The sequence below is a fragment of the Anomaloglossus baeobatrachus genome, chromosome 5 (assembly GCF_048569485.1).
Source record: "Anomaloglossus baeobatrachus isolate aAnoBae1 chromosome 5, aAnoBae1.hap1, whole genome shotgun sequence".
In the NCBI taxonomy this organism is placed as follows: Eukaryota; Metazoa; Chordata; class Amphibia; order Anura; family Aromobatidae; genus Anomaloglossus; species Anomaloglossus baeobatrachus.
In genome coordinates this window covers 79,590,434-79,607,934 of record NC_134357.1, presented here as the reverse complement: position 1 = coordinate 79,607,934, position 17,501 = coordinate 79,590,434, and the positions used below count along the sequence as shown (strand labels likewise).

Sequence of the window (17,501 nt, the reverse complement as noted above, 5' to 3'; positions counted from 1 at the left end):
CGGTGTTGTCAGATTGTTGACCATTCCCATGAAAGAGAAATAGGCCTAACCCAATGAAGCAGAAAAGCTTGCTGCCGTCATGCTACACAAGTTCAGTCTGCCTTTGGTCCAAACACTGGTCCATGACATTCAGGAAGTGTCCTGATTACCATGCTCTGCAAATTGCCATCCGCTCTTTTTGAGGAGGGTCCTCTTCGTCAGTATTCTTGCAGCACTATAGGTTCAGGAATCTCCTTTCCAGCACTTCTCAGTATGCATTACTCCTTCTATTGTCCCAATGGCTTGTCTGCCCTGAAATGCCTATATGCGGACAATAAACATTGACAAAGTATTACATTTTCCTAAAATTATTACCTTCTTTTCAAATTTTGAAGTTTTTAAATCGGTGGGAGGCCATGTCAATGAGTTAAAACTGGCGATTTACAAGGCCTTCGTTTCAGAGTTGACTCATAAAGGGTGGGGGAATTTTTTTGGATGAAGGTCCATATCTTTCCCCTATTTTTTTTTTGAAGACCATAAACAAATTGCATAATGGAAGCCTCCTTAAGTTCTCAAATGGTGGAGACCCCAGGACAACTGCCCCATTTGCCCATCGTATAATTAGATCCTGCTCCATGGCAATGAAATATTTCTGTAAATTCACACTCCCTAAAGAGGTTAAAGAAACTTTAAATTAACAACTATGTACTCCGAGATGATCAGAGCCAAGATGGTTGTTGTAAAAAATGAGGGTGACGTCCTCGGCAGTTGGGATAATGTCATGTTGGACTGTCGTCCAGTTATCACAAGTACAGCGTGTTTTTATAGGCTGCCTTTGCTCCTGTGAACAAAACGAATCCCAGTTTACATAGAAATTCATATGTTTCTTTCGCTTCCTTGCGTATGTTTATACATCTGGCTTAATTTATGCTGCAGTTTATTAGGCACCATTTGGCTAGTGGCCAAAGATAGTTTTTGTGACCGGAAACAGCTGACAGACTTGTTTGCCTGGAATCTGTGACATAAGTGAACCTTCAAAACTTGTACTTTTATTTACTTTGAGCAATATTAAAGGGAATCTTTCAGCAGGTTTTTGCATGCTGCAGGGCCTAACTGTCATGATGTTATTTCAGGATAGTGAGGGACAAGGGGCTCCTATGCTGTCTTTTACGCTAGGGGATCCTAGTAATGATGAATGCACTCACTGTTATCTGCGACCGACGGATCCCAGTTATCCGGTTTTTAAAATCTGGTTCCGGGTCAGATTCCGGTCCCTATATATATCTATGGGGACCAGAATCCAGCAATTAAAAATGGTGGTAGAAGGTATAGGGGGATGGGAGCAAGCGTGCTGTACTTACCCAGGCTCCAGCACTGCTGTACACTGCTCCCGCAGCCACTCATTCCATTCCAATACTGCACATTATCGTTGATACATATGCACTGATTTCCCCTCCCCGATGTCTGTAATTGGTTGCAGTCAAACGCACCCCCACCCTGAGTGACCGCGTATCTGACACTTTTAATCACGAACGCTACGTGCATCTATCGTGGTATAAAAAGAAATAAATCAAATATTTGGCGTAGGGTCCCCCCATATTATCATACCTAGGACAGATAAAGTATATGGCTGCAGCCCCCAGCCGTGCGCTTATTTTGGCTATGTATCACATAGGAGGAACCACATGCGGCTTTTTTAATTGATTAAAATAAATACATTTAAGAAACAGCATGCAGTTCCCCCCCCCCCCCAATTTTGATATCCAGCAAAGTTAAAACCTGATAGCTGGGGGCTGGTATTCTCAGACTGGTTATTGGACCACCACCCAGCCTAAAAATAACAGCCTACACCTGCCCATTAGATGCGACAAGCTCGGTGCTTTACTTGGAATCTTCCCAACTGCCATAGTGGGGTGACAATCGGGGTAATATAAGAGGTTAATGGCAGGACTCAGCAGCCACTAAATCCTAGATTAATAATTTGAGACCCCCTCATTACTAATCGGTAAGTGCAAGTAAATAAGCACAAACACTGAAAAAATAGTTTATTTGGAATAAAATACAAAAAAAAAAAAAAAAATCACCCTCTTTCACCACTTTTTTAAACCCCCAAAACACCCCCTGCAGGTCCGACATAATCCACACGAGGTCCATGACGTTTCCAGCTCTGCTACATCTGAACTGACAGTGCACGATCATGGGACATGACCGCCCACTCTGAGCTTCAGGCAGAAAATGAATGAACTGCAGCAATCAGCGATGATGTCACTCAGGTTAGTTGCAGTCACAGCTGCAGTCCTACATCTGTGACTCCAGGTAACCTGACCTCGGAGGACCTCAGGTGACTTCATGAAACTCAGTGAACTCGCCTGCATCTCCTGGCAGAAAACTGTGTTTTTTTACCAAGAGATTTGGTGCTGAAAGATTTATACCATATTCCTGCACTCAATCTACACCTCCTGGCAAACATTTGCATCACTACTGCATCATACTTCATGTGGTTTTGATGCGGTTTTTTTGCCAGTAGGTGTAGATTGGGTGCATAAATATGGTGTAAAAATGTCAACACCAAATCTGCATCTCTTAGCAAAAAAAACACGGTTTTCTGCCAGGAGAAGCAGGTCTATGAACCCGAGTTTACTGAGGTCACCTGAGGTCCCCTGAGCTAAGGTTACCTGCGGTCACAGGTGGAGGACCGTAAGAACCACCCGGTGTGACCGCAAATAACCTGAGTGATGACACTGCTGATCACAGGGCTCATTCATTCTCTACCTGAACCTCACAGTGTTTGATCATGTACCATGATCGTGCACTGTGACTTCAGATATGTAGCAGAGCTGAAATCGTCATGGGATCTCATGTGGATTATGTCAGAACTGCAGGGGTGTTTTGAGTATTAATAAACTGGTAAAAGAGGGGTTTTTTTGTATTTTATTTCAAATAAAGGATTTTCTCAGTGTTTGTGTTTATTTACTTTCACTTACTTGGGGACAAGTATCAGGCTGTGCTTTTAAACTTTGAAAGGGATCTTCTGTTAATTTACCATTAGTTTTGAAGTCCGTTATAACTTTAATATTGGTGGCCTATTCTTTGTAATGATGTAGGACTAATCATTAGGACTCTATCAATCAATGCAGCTTGTTATTGTTTTACCATTACATACAGTTTTTCAATTCACTTGAACGGAATTGGTCATCAATATCAGTTTCTAGGAGAACCTTGTTATAGGGGTTTCCAGGAATAGCGTCCTTCAGCTACTTGGTCACCAACTGTCCAGAACAATAATGTCACGCAACAGGTGTGGCGAGTGCATTCAGACCAAAAAGGAGTCTGGTACTCAAAACGAAAAAACACCAAAACGACACCACAAATGGGGGAACACAATACAACTGAGGTCTCTGTCACTAGGCAGAGGGGTGAGGGTGCATCTCCTGAACTCACCTCAAGCTAACTGCCGAGCTTCCTAGCGTCCCTATACAGGTTCTTTCAACTTGTTGGTGAGCAAGATACCTTGGGCCCTCAGCTGGCCCTAAACTCACCCTGCCTAGTGAGTAGGACAACGAGTTCACTAGACTCGCCACTACAATACGGAAACAAACAGAGGAAATATCGCAACACAAAAGGATAAAGTCTGGCTTCTGGAATTCTTCAACTTTGCTCCTTTCACCAAGAGGGCCAGTATACAAATGGATTTGTATTCACAGTAGGGATTGCTGGGTAACAACTCTATTTAAGCCTGATGGGTGTCATTACAAAGTAATTGCAGCTGAAGTACTGGCTAGAGAATGCTGGAGAAGCTGGCATTAACCATATAGGTGCTAAAAGAAATGGAACCACATTTAAATGTTGATAACCTAATGGATATGAGAAGCTGAAGTCCGGAAGCTGTCACTAGACTCCAAAAACAGGGAGATGACCGTGACAAATAAGTTGAATAATACTCACTCAACTGGTTACAGGTCTGTTCCTCAACTGCTGTGCTAGTGATTGTTTACAGGCTACATCAATGACTTCACGACTACAGCGCTCAACACCGCTGCAGCCAATCACTGAGTTCAGCCAAAGTAGACAGCACAAGCCCAATGATTGATCATCACGGCTGCAGCTTGTAAACACTAATGACAGCAGTGTCGGTGAGGCAGTGCGTGTAACAAATATATTAGTTTAATTCATTCACGTTCTTGACGAACATGTTATTCTTAAAAAAATAAATTTTAAGTTTATATATAATGCATATTGGATGATTGAGATCAACTTCAGTGTCTGCTCCCTGCTATCTCTAGGGATCATATCGCACTTTATTTTTTTTTTTTTTCTGGGATTTGGCTTCCTTGGGCCAGTCCGAGTTTGGCATGTGATGCTGTTACCACCAATCTCGTAGACTGCTTAATTGAATTATTACCGCTATTTCCTACTTTTGGGGAATATTTGCAAATAATTAATTTTTCCTCTTCTTTTGATATAGGTGATTTGCTTTTGTACTTTCTTTACATCTCTGCTTGTATGCGGAATCCATGATTTATTTTGGAGCCCACACTTTTTTTGTTAAAGGAAGTTTTTCTTACTCAGAAGTTCTGCCCAACGTCCTGTTTGAAGGCTAGGAAAATAAAGTTTCCATCTATCATGTATTATGTAGAACGGTGTAAAAAATACAACTTTTTATGTTTTTTAAAATGGCAAAACATCTGTTCTTCTGAAGTGAAACCCAATTAGGTGGGTGGTCTAAGGTACGGTATTCCATACATTACTAGGCAAACAAGTGTCCACCATCAAAAGCCCGTATAGACTCTTTTTCTTTTCAGCTGTTACCAAAGTTGGGCATAAGTGGACTGTACAAGCCTAACGGCTTCCATACGATTGTGAGCTTTAATCAGTCCATTTATATTACTGAGAAATATCCTTGGAACCAAAGAAAAAAAAAACATTTTTGGATTATTTCCAGTTCATTCTGTCTAAAAATACACATGGGTAAATAAACGGAGGACTAAGCAAGGAACATGTGCTCGGATATCTGCAGCAAAACTTACAACTACGGAAAATACTAATGTTTTTACAGCCAGAAAAAAATGAGATGACACACAAACTATCATTTCTTTGACATGTAGGAGAAGTTGCTGTTTCAGTTTTAATGGGAGTCCATCAATGTTTGTTTTGGTTTGTAACTTTTTGTAAATATCCACATTTATATAGTGTTACCATGTTCTGCGTACTGTACTGATAGCCCTGTCCTCATTGGGAATCTAACTTCCACACAGATTTGCTAAATGTATGTAGGAAGACTAGGACAAGAGCTTAAGTGACCCATATTGGGTGGCATGGTGGCTCAGTGGTTAGCATGCAGCCTTGCAGCGCTGGGGTCCTGGGTTCGAATCCCACCAAGGACACCATCTGGAGGAGTTTGTATGTTCTGTCCGTGTTTGTCTGGGTTTCCTCCGGGTTTTCCGGTTTCCTCCCACACTACAAAGACATACAGATAGGGAGTTTAGTTTGTGAGCCCCAATGGGACAGTGTGCCTGATGTATGTAAAGTGTTGCGGAATATGTTAGCGCTATATAAAAATAAAAAAAGATATTGAGAGTAGCAAATTCTTAAAGTCAATATTGACCCTTTAACTAGTCTTCATACATGACTTAGCATAAGAAGCCAAACCAGAGACTCTATTTTCAGACGTGTTTTGGGGTGTGTGCCCCTCATCAGTGCAAAGCTGGAGGTTTGATTTGGCTAGGTAAGAGGCTTTTAAATGAGGGCATAAGGGGGAACATTTCTCCCTGTGGAGGTTGCCAAGCCGGCGTAAGGAGACTCATAGGCCTTGGGATTCTCGTCTAGGAATTTAAAAATGAACAGGATAGTTCCATAAGTAAAGAGGTTGGCCACTACTTTTACATTGATGTCATATCATTAGGATAGGTCATCAATGTTTGATCAAAAAAAGAGACAGTTACACTCTGAAATGCTAAAGCATGAAAACCATAAATGTAAGAATATAGATATGCATTACTGTTAAGGGAAATCCTAAGAAAAATGAGATATTTAACATACAAAAATGGCCATTTTTATATCTTCCCAGTAGCCACGTCAAGGCATACCTCATATTCTGGTTACTTACTCTGAACTGAAGCCTCTTTCTGGGTTTAAAAACCTCCTGTGTATTGGCACGTAGGAACCTGAGAAATGAGGTTAGAGGTGGTGGGTGCACAGTCAGAATTCATGACCCCCATTAATCTAGACAAAAAAAGGTGAATTAATTCTCAATAGCAGGTTCCTACTTGCCCATACACAGGAGGTTTTTAAACTCAGAGAGAGGCTTCAGTTCAGAGTAGGTACTCAGTATATGAGGTATGCCTTGACGTGGCTACTGGGTAGATATGAAAATGGCCATTTTTGTATGCTAAATATCTCAATTTTTTCTTAGATTTCCTTTAGCAGTAATGCAGGTCTATATTCTTACATTCGTGGTTTTCATGCTTTAGCATTACAGAGTGCAACTCTCTCTTTTTTGTCATTTTATATCATGTTCAGTTATGTACCTGTTCACATTGCAGTTTTAAGAGTGCCGTCAGTTTCTTTTGTCTAGAGCAATGTTTGATCAGCCTGGCTCCCACACCCAGTGCCCCCACCAATCAGCTGTGCTCGGTGCCGGTGGCAGCCGGACATGCTTTGTTCCAGACCTGCCTCATCTTCTGATAGTGGCCAGGTACTGCACATCCACCTCCTATTGATATAAATGGAAGGCGGATGTGCACTACCCGGGCCACACCCGCTATCAGCTGATGAGACCGCTCCGGAACTGAGGATTTGCTGCTGCCGCCGGCAGCGAGAACAGCTGAACGGCAAGCATGCCAGGTGTCGGACCCCGGACGATATTGACCTATCCTAAGGATAGGCTATGAATGTAAAAGTAGTGGCCAACCTCTTTAAATTCACAGAGGAGCATTGCATGGCCTATAATCTCATAAGCTCATTTTGCTGACTTGGCATCCTCCACATGGAAAAATGTAACCATTAGGAGAAATTGGGGATATTTGAATAAAACACTTCTAAACACATGGAGAACACACAAAGTCCATGCAGATGTTGACTTTGGTGAGATTGATCAGGCTCCTATCACTGCAAGACAGTTGTGCTAAATACTAAACCAACGTATGGCAAATAGGTCCTTTGTGCTTAAAAGGGAATCTGTGAGCAGATTTTTGCTATGTAAGCTGAGAGCAAAATTATTAAGGGGATTTGCCACTTATTAGTTTGTGTTTTGTTGTTTTATTACAATTATTAATTTATCATCAGGAGATGATCACAAGCAGCCTCATGCCTCCTACTCCAATATCACCCCCAACACTGATTAGCAGCTTTCTCTGTCACTTTACATTATACTTAGAAAGCTGCCAATCATCAATGCGAGTAGGGCTATACACAGCTCAATATCTGAGATCTGCAGCAGAGAAAATGGTTACTCTATCACAACTGCTGCACCCAGTAAACTAAGTGACACATTGCTGGAATCAGGTTCTCTGTCCCTACACCATGCTGCTTTCAGATTTTATAGCAAAAACCTGCTCAATATTCTGTTTAATCACTGGTACAAAGATGATCGGAAGGGTTATACTTTAGAAATCTCATTCTAATAAGTATTTTTGATGGTTAGATGTATATCTTTGTTCTCTACGGTAAGAGAGGGGAGCCAGCACGATCTGAAAATGGCATGCATCATATAAAAAGTGCAAATTCACAGATTTATTCCAACTGTACTGTAATATAAATGAGATTTTTAGCAAATAATTGATCAATTCTTTGAGCCACCCCTGCCAACGTCACGGCAAATCTCAATAGGGGGGTCCTACACTATATTCTGTATTTCATGTGCCATGCGGCCTCCTAGATAAAGTTAAAAGCAGAACCATAATGGAGCACACATACCTGTAACCTGTATATAACCGCTTCTATGTTGCAAAAAAGGCACTTGTGGATAGAGACCAGCCCAGGTCCCAGCATGTGGAGCAAGCTCTGCACCATACCAGGACTATATCAGAACTGACCCTCCCAGTGCCAGAGAGCAACCATTGATAAAGGCGGACCAGATCTAAGTATGGTGCTTAATTAGCAATGCCTGTGGAAAGGGTGAGGTAACTGAATGTGTACAGCTACCAACAGGAGGAATATATTGCAAACCAAGATCAGGGGTGCATAGCATGGTGGTGACCAGCCACCAGACATTTGTAGCATAACTACAACCAAACAGAGAGAGAGGGGAGCCAGCACGATCTGAAAATGGCATGCATCATATAAAAAGTGCAAATTCACAGATTTATTCCAACTGTACTGTAATATAAATGAGATTTTTAGCAAATAATTGATCAATTCTTTGAGCCACCCCTACCAACGTCACGGCAAATCTCAATAGGGGGGTCCTACTCTATATTCTGGATTTCATGTGCCATGCGGCCTCCTAGATAAAGTTAAAAGCAGAACCATAATGGAGCACACATACCTGTAACCTGTATATAACCGCTTCTATGTTGCAAAAGAGGCAATTGTGGATAGAGGCCAGCCCAAGTCCCAGCATGTGGAGCAAGCTCTACACATACCAGGACTATATCAGAACTGATCCTCCCAGTGCCAGACAGCAACCATTGATAAAGGCGGACCAGATCCAAGTATGGTGCTTAATTAGCAATGCCTGTGGAAAGGGTGAGGCAACTGAATGTGTACAGCTACCAACAGGAGGAATATATTGCAAACCATTATCTAGGAGGCCGCATGGCACATGAAATACGTAATATAGGTTAGGACCCCCCTATTGAGATTTGCCGTGACGTTGGCAGGGGTGGCTCAAAGAATTGATCAATTATTTGCTAAAAATCTCATTTTTTTTATTATAGTACAGTTGGAATAAATCTGTGAATTTTCACTTTTTATATGATGCATGCCAATTTCAGATTGTGCTGGCTCCTTTTTCTCTGTTATGACTGTAGTTATGCTACAATTTCTGGTGACTGACCATCACCATACCATGCACGCCTGATTTTGGTTTGCAATGTATTCCTCCTGTTGGTAGCTGTTCAGATTCAGTTGCCTCACCCCTTTCCACAGGCAATGCTAATTAAGCACCATTCTTGGATCTGGTCCGCCTTTATCAATGGTTGCTGTCTGGCACTGGGAGGGTCAGTTCTGATATAGTCCTGGTATGTGTAGAGCTTGCTCCACATGTTGGGACCTGGGCTGGCCTCTATCCACAATTGCCTTTTTTGCAACATGGAAGCGGCTATATACTGGTTACAGGTATGTGTGCTCCATTATGGTTCTGCTTTTAACTTTATCTAGGAGGCCGCATGGCACATGAAATACGTAATATAGGTTAGGACCCCCCTATTGAGATTTGCCGTGACGTTGGCAGGGGTGGCTCAAAGAATTGATCAATTATTTGCTAAAAATCTCATTTTTTTTTATTATAGTACAGTTGGAATAAATCTGTGAATTTTCACTTTTTATATGATGCATGCCAATTTCAGATTGTGCTGGCTCCTTTTGTTCTCTACGGCAGTAGATTCTTCATCAAAGCATTTTAGATTGATCATTTTTCATCTTCCATCAGATTTGGTGGTCTTGTTGTTTTTTTTCTTCTTCGGCATAAGTTTTTGTAACTACCGGCAGGTACACTTGGTTTCAACTGTGTGTAACTACTACTGTCTGGTGGTTAACATCGACTGCCGCTGTATATGTGGCTGTGACGTTCTAGTTTAACGTTCTGTCTTTTAATGATAAGCAAGTTTATATACATTGCAAGTCATATTATTAATTTAAAGAGTATGTACTGGATTCTAAAGACATGGCGCTGTCCAGAAACCTTTCCATGGGTTGTGTCTTGGTATTGCAATGGCTACTAGATTAAGGTTTTGCATAGGCGACCCTCTATTAATTAATATTGGTCTCACTATCTAATTTCCCTACTTTAAAGGGAACCTGGCAGATGCAATATGCACCCAGAACCACGAGCACTTCTGGGTGCATATTGCTAGAAATTGACAGTTGCAACGCGTTTCGGCTACATAGGTTGTAATATTTCAATTAGGATTACATACATAAGCTGAAAATATGGGATACAATACAAGCCCAATAACTGTGATTATCCTAAGAGGTTAATGTGCTTCATTAGCTAAAAATAAACCGCACCTACCTGGTTAAGTGGTCTCCTCTTGAAATATTTAAAAGTATCTCGCAGACTAGTAGTATTACTTGACAAAGGCTACTTATCTAGCCGAAACGCGTTGCAACTGTCAATTTCTATAGACACTTGGAGCTATGCATGATTATGTTACAATCTGCATTGTATTTTTTATAATACGGAAATAAATCATCTGGACATTTATCCTGAATGGCTCATACCTTTCTCCCAAGCGCTGGATGGTTTCTCCTTTTTTCCCTAACTTGCTAAGGGGGCCGACTAGCCAGGGGAAGTAACACCCTTGTGACTAGTCCCTGTGTTCATTAGCATATCATAAAGGATTGTTAGAAATACTTTTTCTAAAGATCTCCTTATCTAGATACAGGGACCGTTAGGCAGGGATTAGTAATATACACCCAGAACTGCTCGTGGTTCTGGGTGCATATCGCATCTGACAGGTTCCCTTTAAATTACTTGAGGCATATTCATTTAGCAGTCTGTTTCTTGAGGTTTGGGAGTGAGAATATACAGAGGAAATCCACAGCTTTAAAACCCATACTATAACTATGGTAAAGTCATATATTGTAGCTTTGTAAAAAGTAATATATATGTACAGGTCATTTAATTCTAATGGTTTACTTGACTTATAAATTGTGCTGTATAATGTGTCAATATTGTCTATTGATCTTTTATGGTATGTTATCAATTTTCTGTTACAGATGCAAGTTTTGGATAAGTTTCCTATTGAAGCAGGACAGAAAGATCCAAAGCAAAGAATAATTCCATTTCTCCCAGGTAAAACACTCATTATGTGTCTATAACAGTCGTACAGTCTATTTATGATGTAGTGCCCGTATAATATTAGCATGTTCTTTTCTTTTTATGGGTGTTTTCTCACATACCTTTTCTCATGAGTATTTCACTTAAAGGGGTTGTCCGGTTTTCTGCTAAATGTCTGCATTCACTAAAAGCAGATGACTAAATTCCTACAGTGTGCGCACCACATACTGTCAGGATTCTCCAGTATTGCTGTCGAGATTGGACAGTCACATAACCGTAAGTATGCGATTTGCATACTTCCGGCCACATTTCGACTAGACTTGCTTGGTCTCACTCAATACAAATGCATTGCGCAAGGTCAAGCATGTCTAGTTGGAATGTGTTGTCAGGATTCTCCAGTATTGCTGTTAAGATTGGACAGTCACATAACCGTAAGTATGCAATTTGCATACTTCTGGCCACATTTCGACTAGACTTGCTTGGTCTCAATACAAGTGCATTGTACAAGGTCAAGCACGTCTAGTTGGAATGTGTCTGGAAGTATGGAAATGGTATACTTGTGGTCATGTGACTGCCTGGTTTGAGCAGCAATACCGGAGAATCCTGATAGTGTGCAATTCAGAAGTCAAGTGACTGCAGACATTTAGCAGAAGATGGGGAAATAACTCCTTGGTCATGGGACAGCTGCTGCTAAATCTACCGATCGGCTGCAACCTTTTCTTTTGCATCAATACTGGAAAGCTGCAGACAATCAGTGACCGCTGACTGTGACTGTCACATGGCTGCCAGGACACAAAGCGTTGAGTTTGCAGAAGCTGCACCAGTCCTGGAGGTTAGTATATGTTTTTTATTTTATGTAGGACACTTACATAATTAGAAAGGGGTTATCTACACATTGAAAACCACTGTAACGCTATCTACACCATTTTATAATGGTTTCACCTGTTTCAACCTTTGGAAATCCCCCAAAAATTTCACTGAAAGTCCTTACGTGTCAGTAGTCTCATTATCCAGTCCCCATCCTCTGATACTTTATCAGCACCTTGTCTGTTCCTCCGTTCCATTGTCCGAATGTTATTAGTGATGTGTGGATGGTCAGGGTAACATCTGCCTGCTATTGGCAGTAGCACTTAGCTGGCAGGAGCTGGCTCCTTGTGTTCCTAGTAGACAGCCATTGGCATTCAGCTTGGACAGGGCACATACAAAGGCCCCTCTTGTAGCAGGCAGCCTAAATGGCTGGCTGTGCATGCTTGAAGGATATTGGCAAGACTGAGGCTTTTCCTGCAGATATGGGAAGGGGTTAGAGGTCTTTAGTTAAAAGGTGAAGAAATGAGGGGAGAAAACTAAAGAAACTGCAAGATTGCTGTCATCTGTGATGCCTGAACATCCGTACATCAAAGGGAACCTGTCATGTCATTTTTTGATATTAAACAACCCCCAATGTGTTTTAAATGATGCAATCTGCATCACTGACATGGTTTTAAGAAGAAAAAAATCCATGTATTTATTTAAAAAAAACCCTGTATATATTTTAGCACTGCAGTACAGACCTTAGGTTTCAGTCATAGTGGCAGTTTTGCTGAGTTCAGTCACTGTCACTCAAGTTCAGGCAGGATTCTTTTTTCACTTATGTACACCCCCAGCATTGTAAATGATTCCACCACAGGTCCTTCAACATCACTTCTCTGCTGATCTCTGTCCATTACAGTCACATGATCATGACATCAGCACAGGTCCTGCACAACCACTTCTCTTCTGCTGATTACCACAGGTCCTTCAACATCACTTCTCTGCTGATCTCTGCCCATTACAGTCACATGATCATGACATCAGCACAGGTCCTGCACAACCACTTCTCTTCTGCTGATTACCACAGGTCCTTCAACATCACTTCTCTGCTGATCTCTGTCCATTACAGTCACATGATCATGACATCAGCACAGGTCCTGCACAACCACTTCTCTTCTGCTGATTACCACAGGTCCTTCAACATCACTTCTCTACTGAGCTCCGCCATTATGATCACATGATTGTGACAGTAACACAGGTCCTTCACCACCACTTTTCCAATGGTAACTTCTAAATCCCAGTGGCCAGAGGGACCTCTGCTGACGTCACATCCATGTGACCAGAAAGGGGCGGGGCCTTCGCCGACATTGCTCATACCAAGAAGATGCATAAGTCCACGTCGGCATAGAGTTGGTTATAATAGAAGTGGGGGTCTGGTGGTAAGACCCCCAGATGGGGAGTTGCAGGGTGGGAGAAGCCCCACTTGCATGAGTATAGTGGACGGAAGGAAACATCGCCACACCCACCAAACAAGCCGGTCACGCCCACAGGTCCTTCTACCCAGTGGGATTTAGCCACAACCCTTTTCCAATGCTGTGCTCCAGAGCTCAGCAGAAGAGAAGTGGTCGTGCAGGACCTGAGCTGATGTCATGATCATGTGACTGTAATGGGTGGAGCTCAGCAGAAGTGATACTGACGGACTTGTGGTGTAATCAGCTACAATGCTGGGGGCGTCACTAAGTTAAAAAAAGACTCACGCCTAAACTTGAGTGACAGTGACTGAACCCAGCAAAAGCTCCACCCCTGTGACTGAAATGTAAGGCATTTATTGCATTCACTAAAGCATATAATGCCTTTTTTTTAAAATAAATACATGGAATTTATTCTTTTTAAAACCATGTAAGCTATTCTGTGACATTTAAAGAAGGAATATACCTAGGTACTGCAGTGCACCCATTTTCTTTATTACTTTGGTTGTATAGCACCGATTTTAAAGTGAGCGAGCTTTCCTAGGATCGCATGTTTCCCGATAATTTGGGCAGTGTAAACAGGCTGACACTCAACAGACGAGCAAAATGCGGATTCTTCGAGTGAAATGAGTTTTACAATTGCTTTACAAATCATCATTTTTTTTTTTTAAACATAAATTTTTATTGCAGTTTTCAGAATTATTACAATATGTCTAACATTTGAACAAGAATAAATTCACCTTACCAATTTACCCACCCTTGTCTTAACCCACCCTCTTTTATTCCCACTTTATCCCCCCCAACATTTTTAATACACAGAACACCAGGTATAAGTCGCGAAAGAACACACAGCTCCTCTATACTCTGATTCCCGTTTGAAGCCCTATTTCTCTGAAACCCTCGTCTCGCCCTACTGTTGTGTCTCTACTGCGTGTGTATTTTCAGCTTTCCCAATGTGCCTTGCAAGTCTCCCAGTAGATACCATTCCGTATTAGTGAAAGGAGATACCACTTTCTGTATTTCTGCAACTCCATACTGTTGTACTATAAATCTCTTCCATTTTTTAAGAAAGTTTCCCGTTAGTTCGTCCTTATTTCTTTCGGCTTCCAACTGTTCAATATTGAGCAGCTTTTTAATCTGATTGACCACCTCTTCCTCTGATGGAACAGATTCCTCGAGCCATCTGCGTAGTAGGGCCTTTTTCCCTATCATCGCAATATTATGAAAGAGTCTTGGAATCGTGGTCCCCCGTGTATCTCCTCCTCCTTCCTTTTCTTTAGTCCTGTGGTGGAAAATCCATAACAATGGGTCTAGTTCCATTTCCACTTCCCATACTTTTTCTATAAGTGTCTTCATTTTTCCCCAAAAATTCTGACTTTCTGGGCACTGCCAAATCCCGTGGTATAAGTCCGTTTTCGGCTGTTTACATTTGGGGCAATGTTCTATTTTATTCATAGTCTGCTTGGTGGGGATGTTAAAACCATACATTTCTCTGTGCATTAATCTAAACTGTGTGTCCCTCCAGCCCTCATTAATCACCTCCTTCCTCATCCTCATCCATCCCTGCTGTATCTTTTCGTGCCCATGCTCCCCAGACCTGGTCCGAGTGCAGTGGTACCAGTGCTGTTCTCAGATCTTTGTACAGGGAGGAGATAGTAATCTCCTGTTTATCCTTCATTATAAATTGGTCCATTTCATTCATTACCTGTTCTTTTCTAACATCCCTCAATAGTCCCATTATTCCCTTTTCCACCTGTTTGTATTGTATGATTTGGAATGGGGAAAGCCCGTAGCTGTTCACCATCTCCTCAAGGGTCAACCACCTATGTTCCGTTTCATGGAGCAGATCCTTCACCCCACCGATCCCCTTATTTCTCCATTCTAGAAATAGTTTGTTTTCCCTCCCTGCTGGGAATTCCGGAAAATTCCAGATATTTAGGTATTCGGAGATTCGCCAGGACAGATTAAACTTTTTCCTCACTGCTTTCCACGCCATTATCGTATCCCTACATACCAGGGAGTGCTTAATTTTCCTCGGAATATTGGCCAATGACGTGTGTAATATTGCCCCCAAGTCCCATGGTCTACAGTACTCACTTTCCAATTTTATGTTAGAATAGCTATTTGTCTTCCTCAGCCAGTCTATTATATGCCTCATCAAGCATGCAAGGTTGTAGCCTCTCACATTTGGCATCTTGATTCCTCCCTTTTCCAGTGGTAGCATTAGTTTTTCCGCCCTAATTCTTGGTCTTTTTCTCTTCCATAGGAAGCTTGTAAATGCTTTATTCAGTCTATTTACATCCGCATGCTTTAATAATATAGGGATAGTCTGCATCGGGTATAGCAGCTTGGAGAAACTCATCATTTTTAAGAGGTGGTTTCTACCTAGCAGGGATAGCGGCAGCCCCCCCCACATCTTATACCTAGCAGGGATAGCGGCAGCCCCTCCCACATCTTATACCTAGCAGGGATAGCGGCAGCCCCTCCCACATCTTATACCTAGCAGGGATAGCGGCAGCCCCTCCCACATCTTATACCTAGCAGGGATAGCGGCAGCCCCTCCCACATCTTATACCTAGCAGGGATAGCGGCAGCCCCTCCCACATCTTTAGCTCTCGTTCTATTTTCTGTATCAACGGTTTGAAGTTTACTTCATAAATGGAGGCAGGCTGGCGTCCCATCTGGATCCCCAGGTATTTAAGGTGAGTTTTTGCTATCGGTATCCCACATATGTTATCCCCTATTCCATAGGTTTTCAGGGACAAATCATCATTTTAAGCAACACATCATTTTGTCATGTGTTGATGTGTTGCCGAGAACAATGACAGTCTGTGCATATAGAACAATCAATTACCAATCATTCTGTGTGCATAAGAAGTGCCGTCAGACGGTCTATACCATCTATTAAACTATTGCCAATAGGCAAACGTAGCCAATCGGCTTTAACATCGCAAGTCGGAAAACATACCCACACCCTTATGGTATTCTCACAATTTCTCCAGTTATTAAAAACAACGTGTTTTCCAGTGGAAACTGCCCTTTTTTGGGAATTTTCTTGGAGGAGATTTGCGTTTCCTGCAGTAGTTTAGAAGAGTTTTTCAAGCATTATTTTCCCATTTTTTTTCCTAAAAATGTTTTATTTGTGGCCAGTGATACATTTACCATCAGGAGCCCTTCGAAAAGCCAGATTGTTTTGAGAGCCTGAGCTTTAACACTAGAAGTCCCAGAAATTTCGAGCTTCCCCCCTGAAGTCCCGAAAGAGGGTCAAATGACATAAAATAAACTGAATAGAACTAACTAGAAACTAAATGGCTAAACTCAATGGAAAATAACAACCTCCTGTGGAGCGACAGTAATGGCCTTAATTACAGAACAAAAGACGGTGATTATAGGATGTTATCTAAAATCCTTCAGGTCATTCCACCCGTCTCTGGGATCCAAAGGTAGAAATGTTAAATGACCCCTCTCTGGGACTTCTAGTGTTAAAAGAAGTCAAAAAGCCTGAACATGTGAACTAAGCGTTAATTTTACAAATAACTGAATAGGAAAACTAGTTTGAGTATTTTAGAAGTGATTTTTTTCTACATCTTTAGGAGCGGAGCTGCTCAAAAAGTTTACGTCTAATTAGTGATTAATGTGAAGGTAGAATTCGTCATGTACATATTGGTCTCTTTGATGCTCCCTGTGCTATTATTTGGCTTGGCAGCAGCTCCTTGGCTATGGTTGCTACAGTTGATTTTACTAGAAACCATTATCTATTATACACAAGTACATACAGGGGTCTGTCATTTGTACAGTCAGTGGCTTCATGTTGTCGAATGAACTTCTGAAAGGCGTACAGAACTTGTTCTTGGAATAAAATTCCTTCAGGGACTAATGTGTTATACTTATCTGTATTTCTGCAGTAATTTCCCAACAAAATCAACACAATCAGCTCTTGTCAGTGGGAATCCCCGTAGCACTGATGTCATTTGGCAGAGCATAGGTTTGTAGAAGTCCACTCCCTAGGTCGTTTTATGTTTTCACACACAAAACTAAAGAAAAATTGCAAATTGTCCCCTTCATTAATAGGGTCAAGAGCTTTTCATTTTGTTTTATATTATCTTTCTAAACAGATGTCTAAATCACCTTAGAGAAGATTAGTTTAATGTATTTTCCTATTGACCTGTGAAGTCCCCCACACACATTAGACTAAAGTTGGCAGAACACATTGATACTAGCGAGATCGGCCTACAGTCTAATGTATAGGAGCTTCCTGCCTCTCTCCCCGGCAGCCGGTGTCGAGGCAAAGAAGAATCCGGTTGGAATTTCAATAGCCAATATAT

General features: G+C 41.6%; 1 protein-coding gene across 3 annotated transcripts in view; it reads left to right on the top strand.

Annotated features, from left to right (window-relative positions):
* Positions 1 to 17,501, top strand: part of SH3PXD2A (SH3 and PX domains 2A) — a 498,307-nt gene that overhangs the window by 178,729 nt on the left and 302,077 nt on the right. For all 3 annotated transcript variants that reach the window (XM_075348622.1, XM_075348623.1, XM_075348621.1), the window contains exon 3: positions 10,858 to 10,933. In XM_075348622.1, the coding sequence (XP_075204737.1) occupies positions 10,858 to 10,933 (76 nt within the window). The remainder of the gene's footprint in view (positions 1 to 10,857; positions 10,934 to 17,501) is intronic.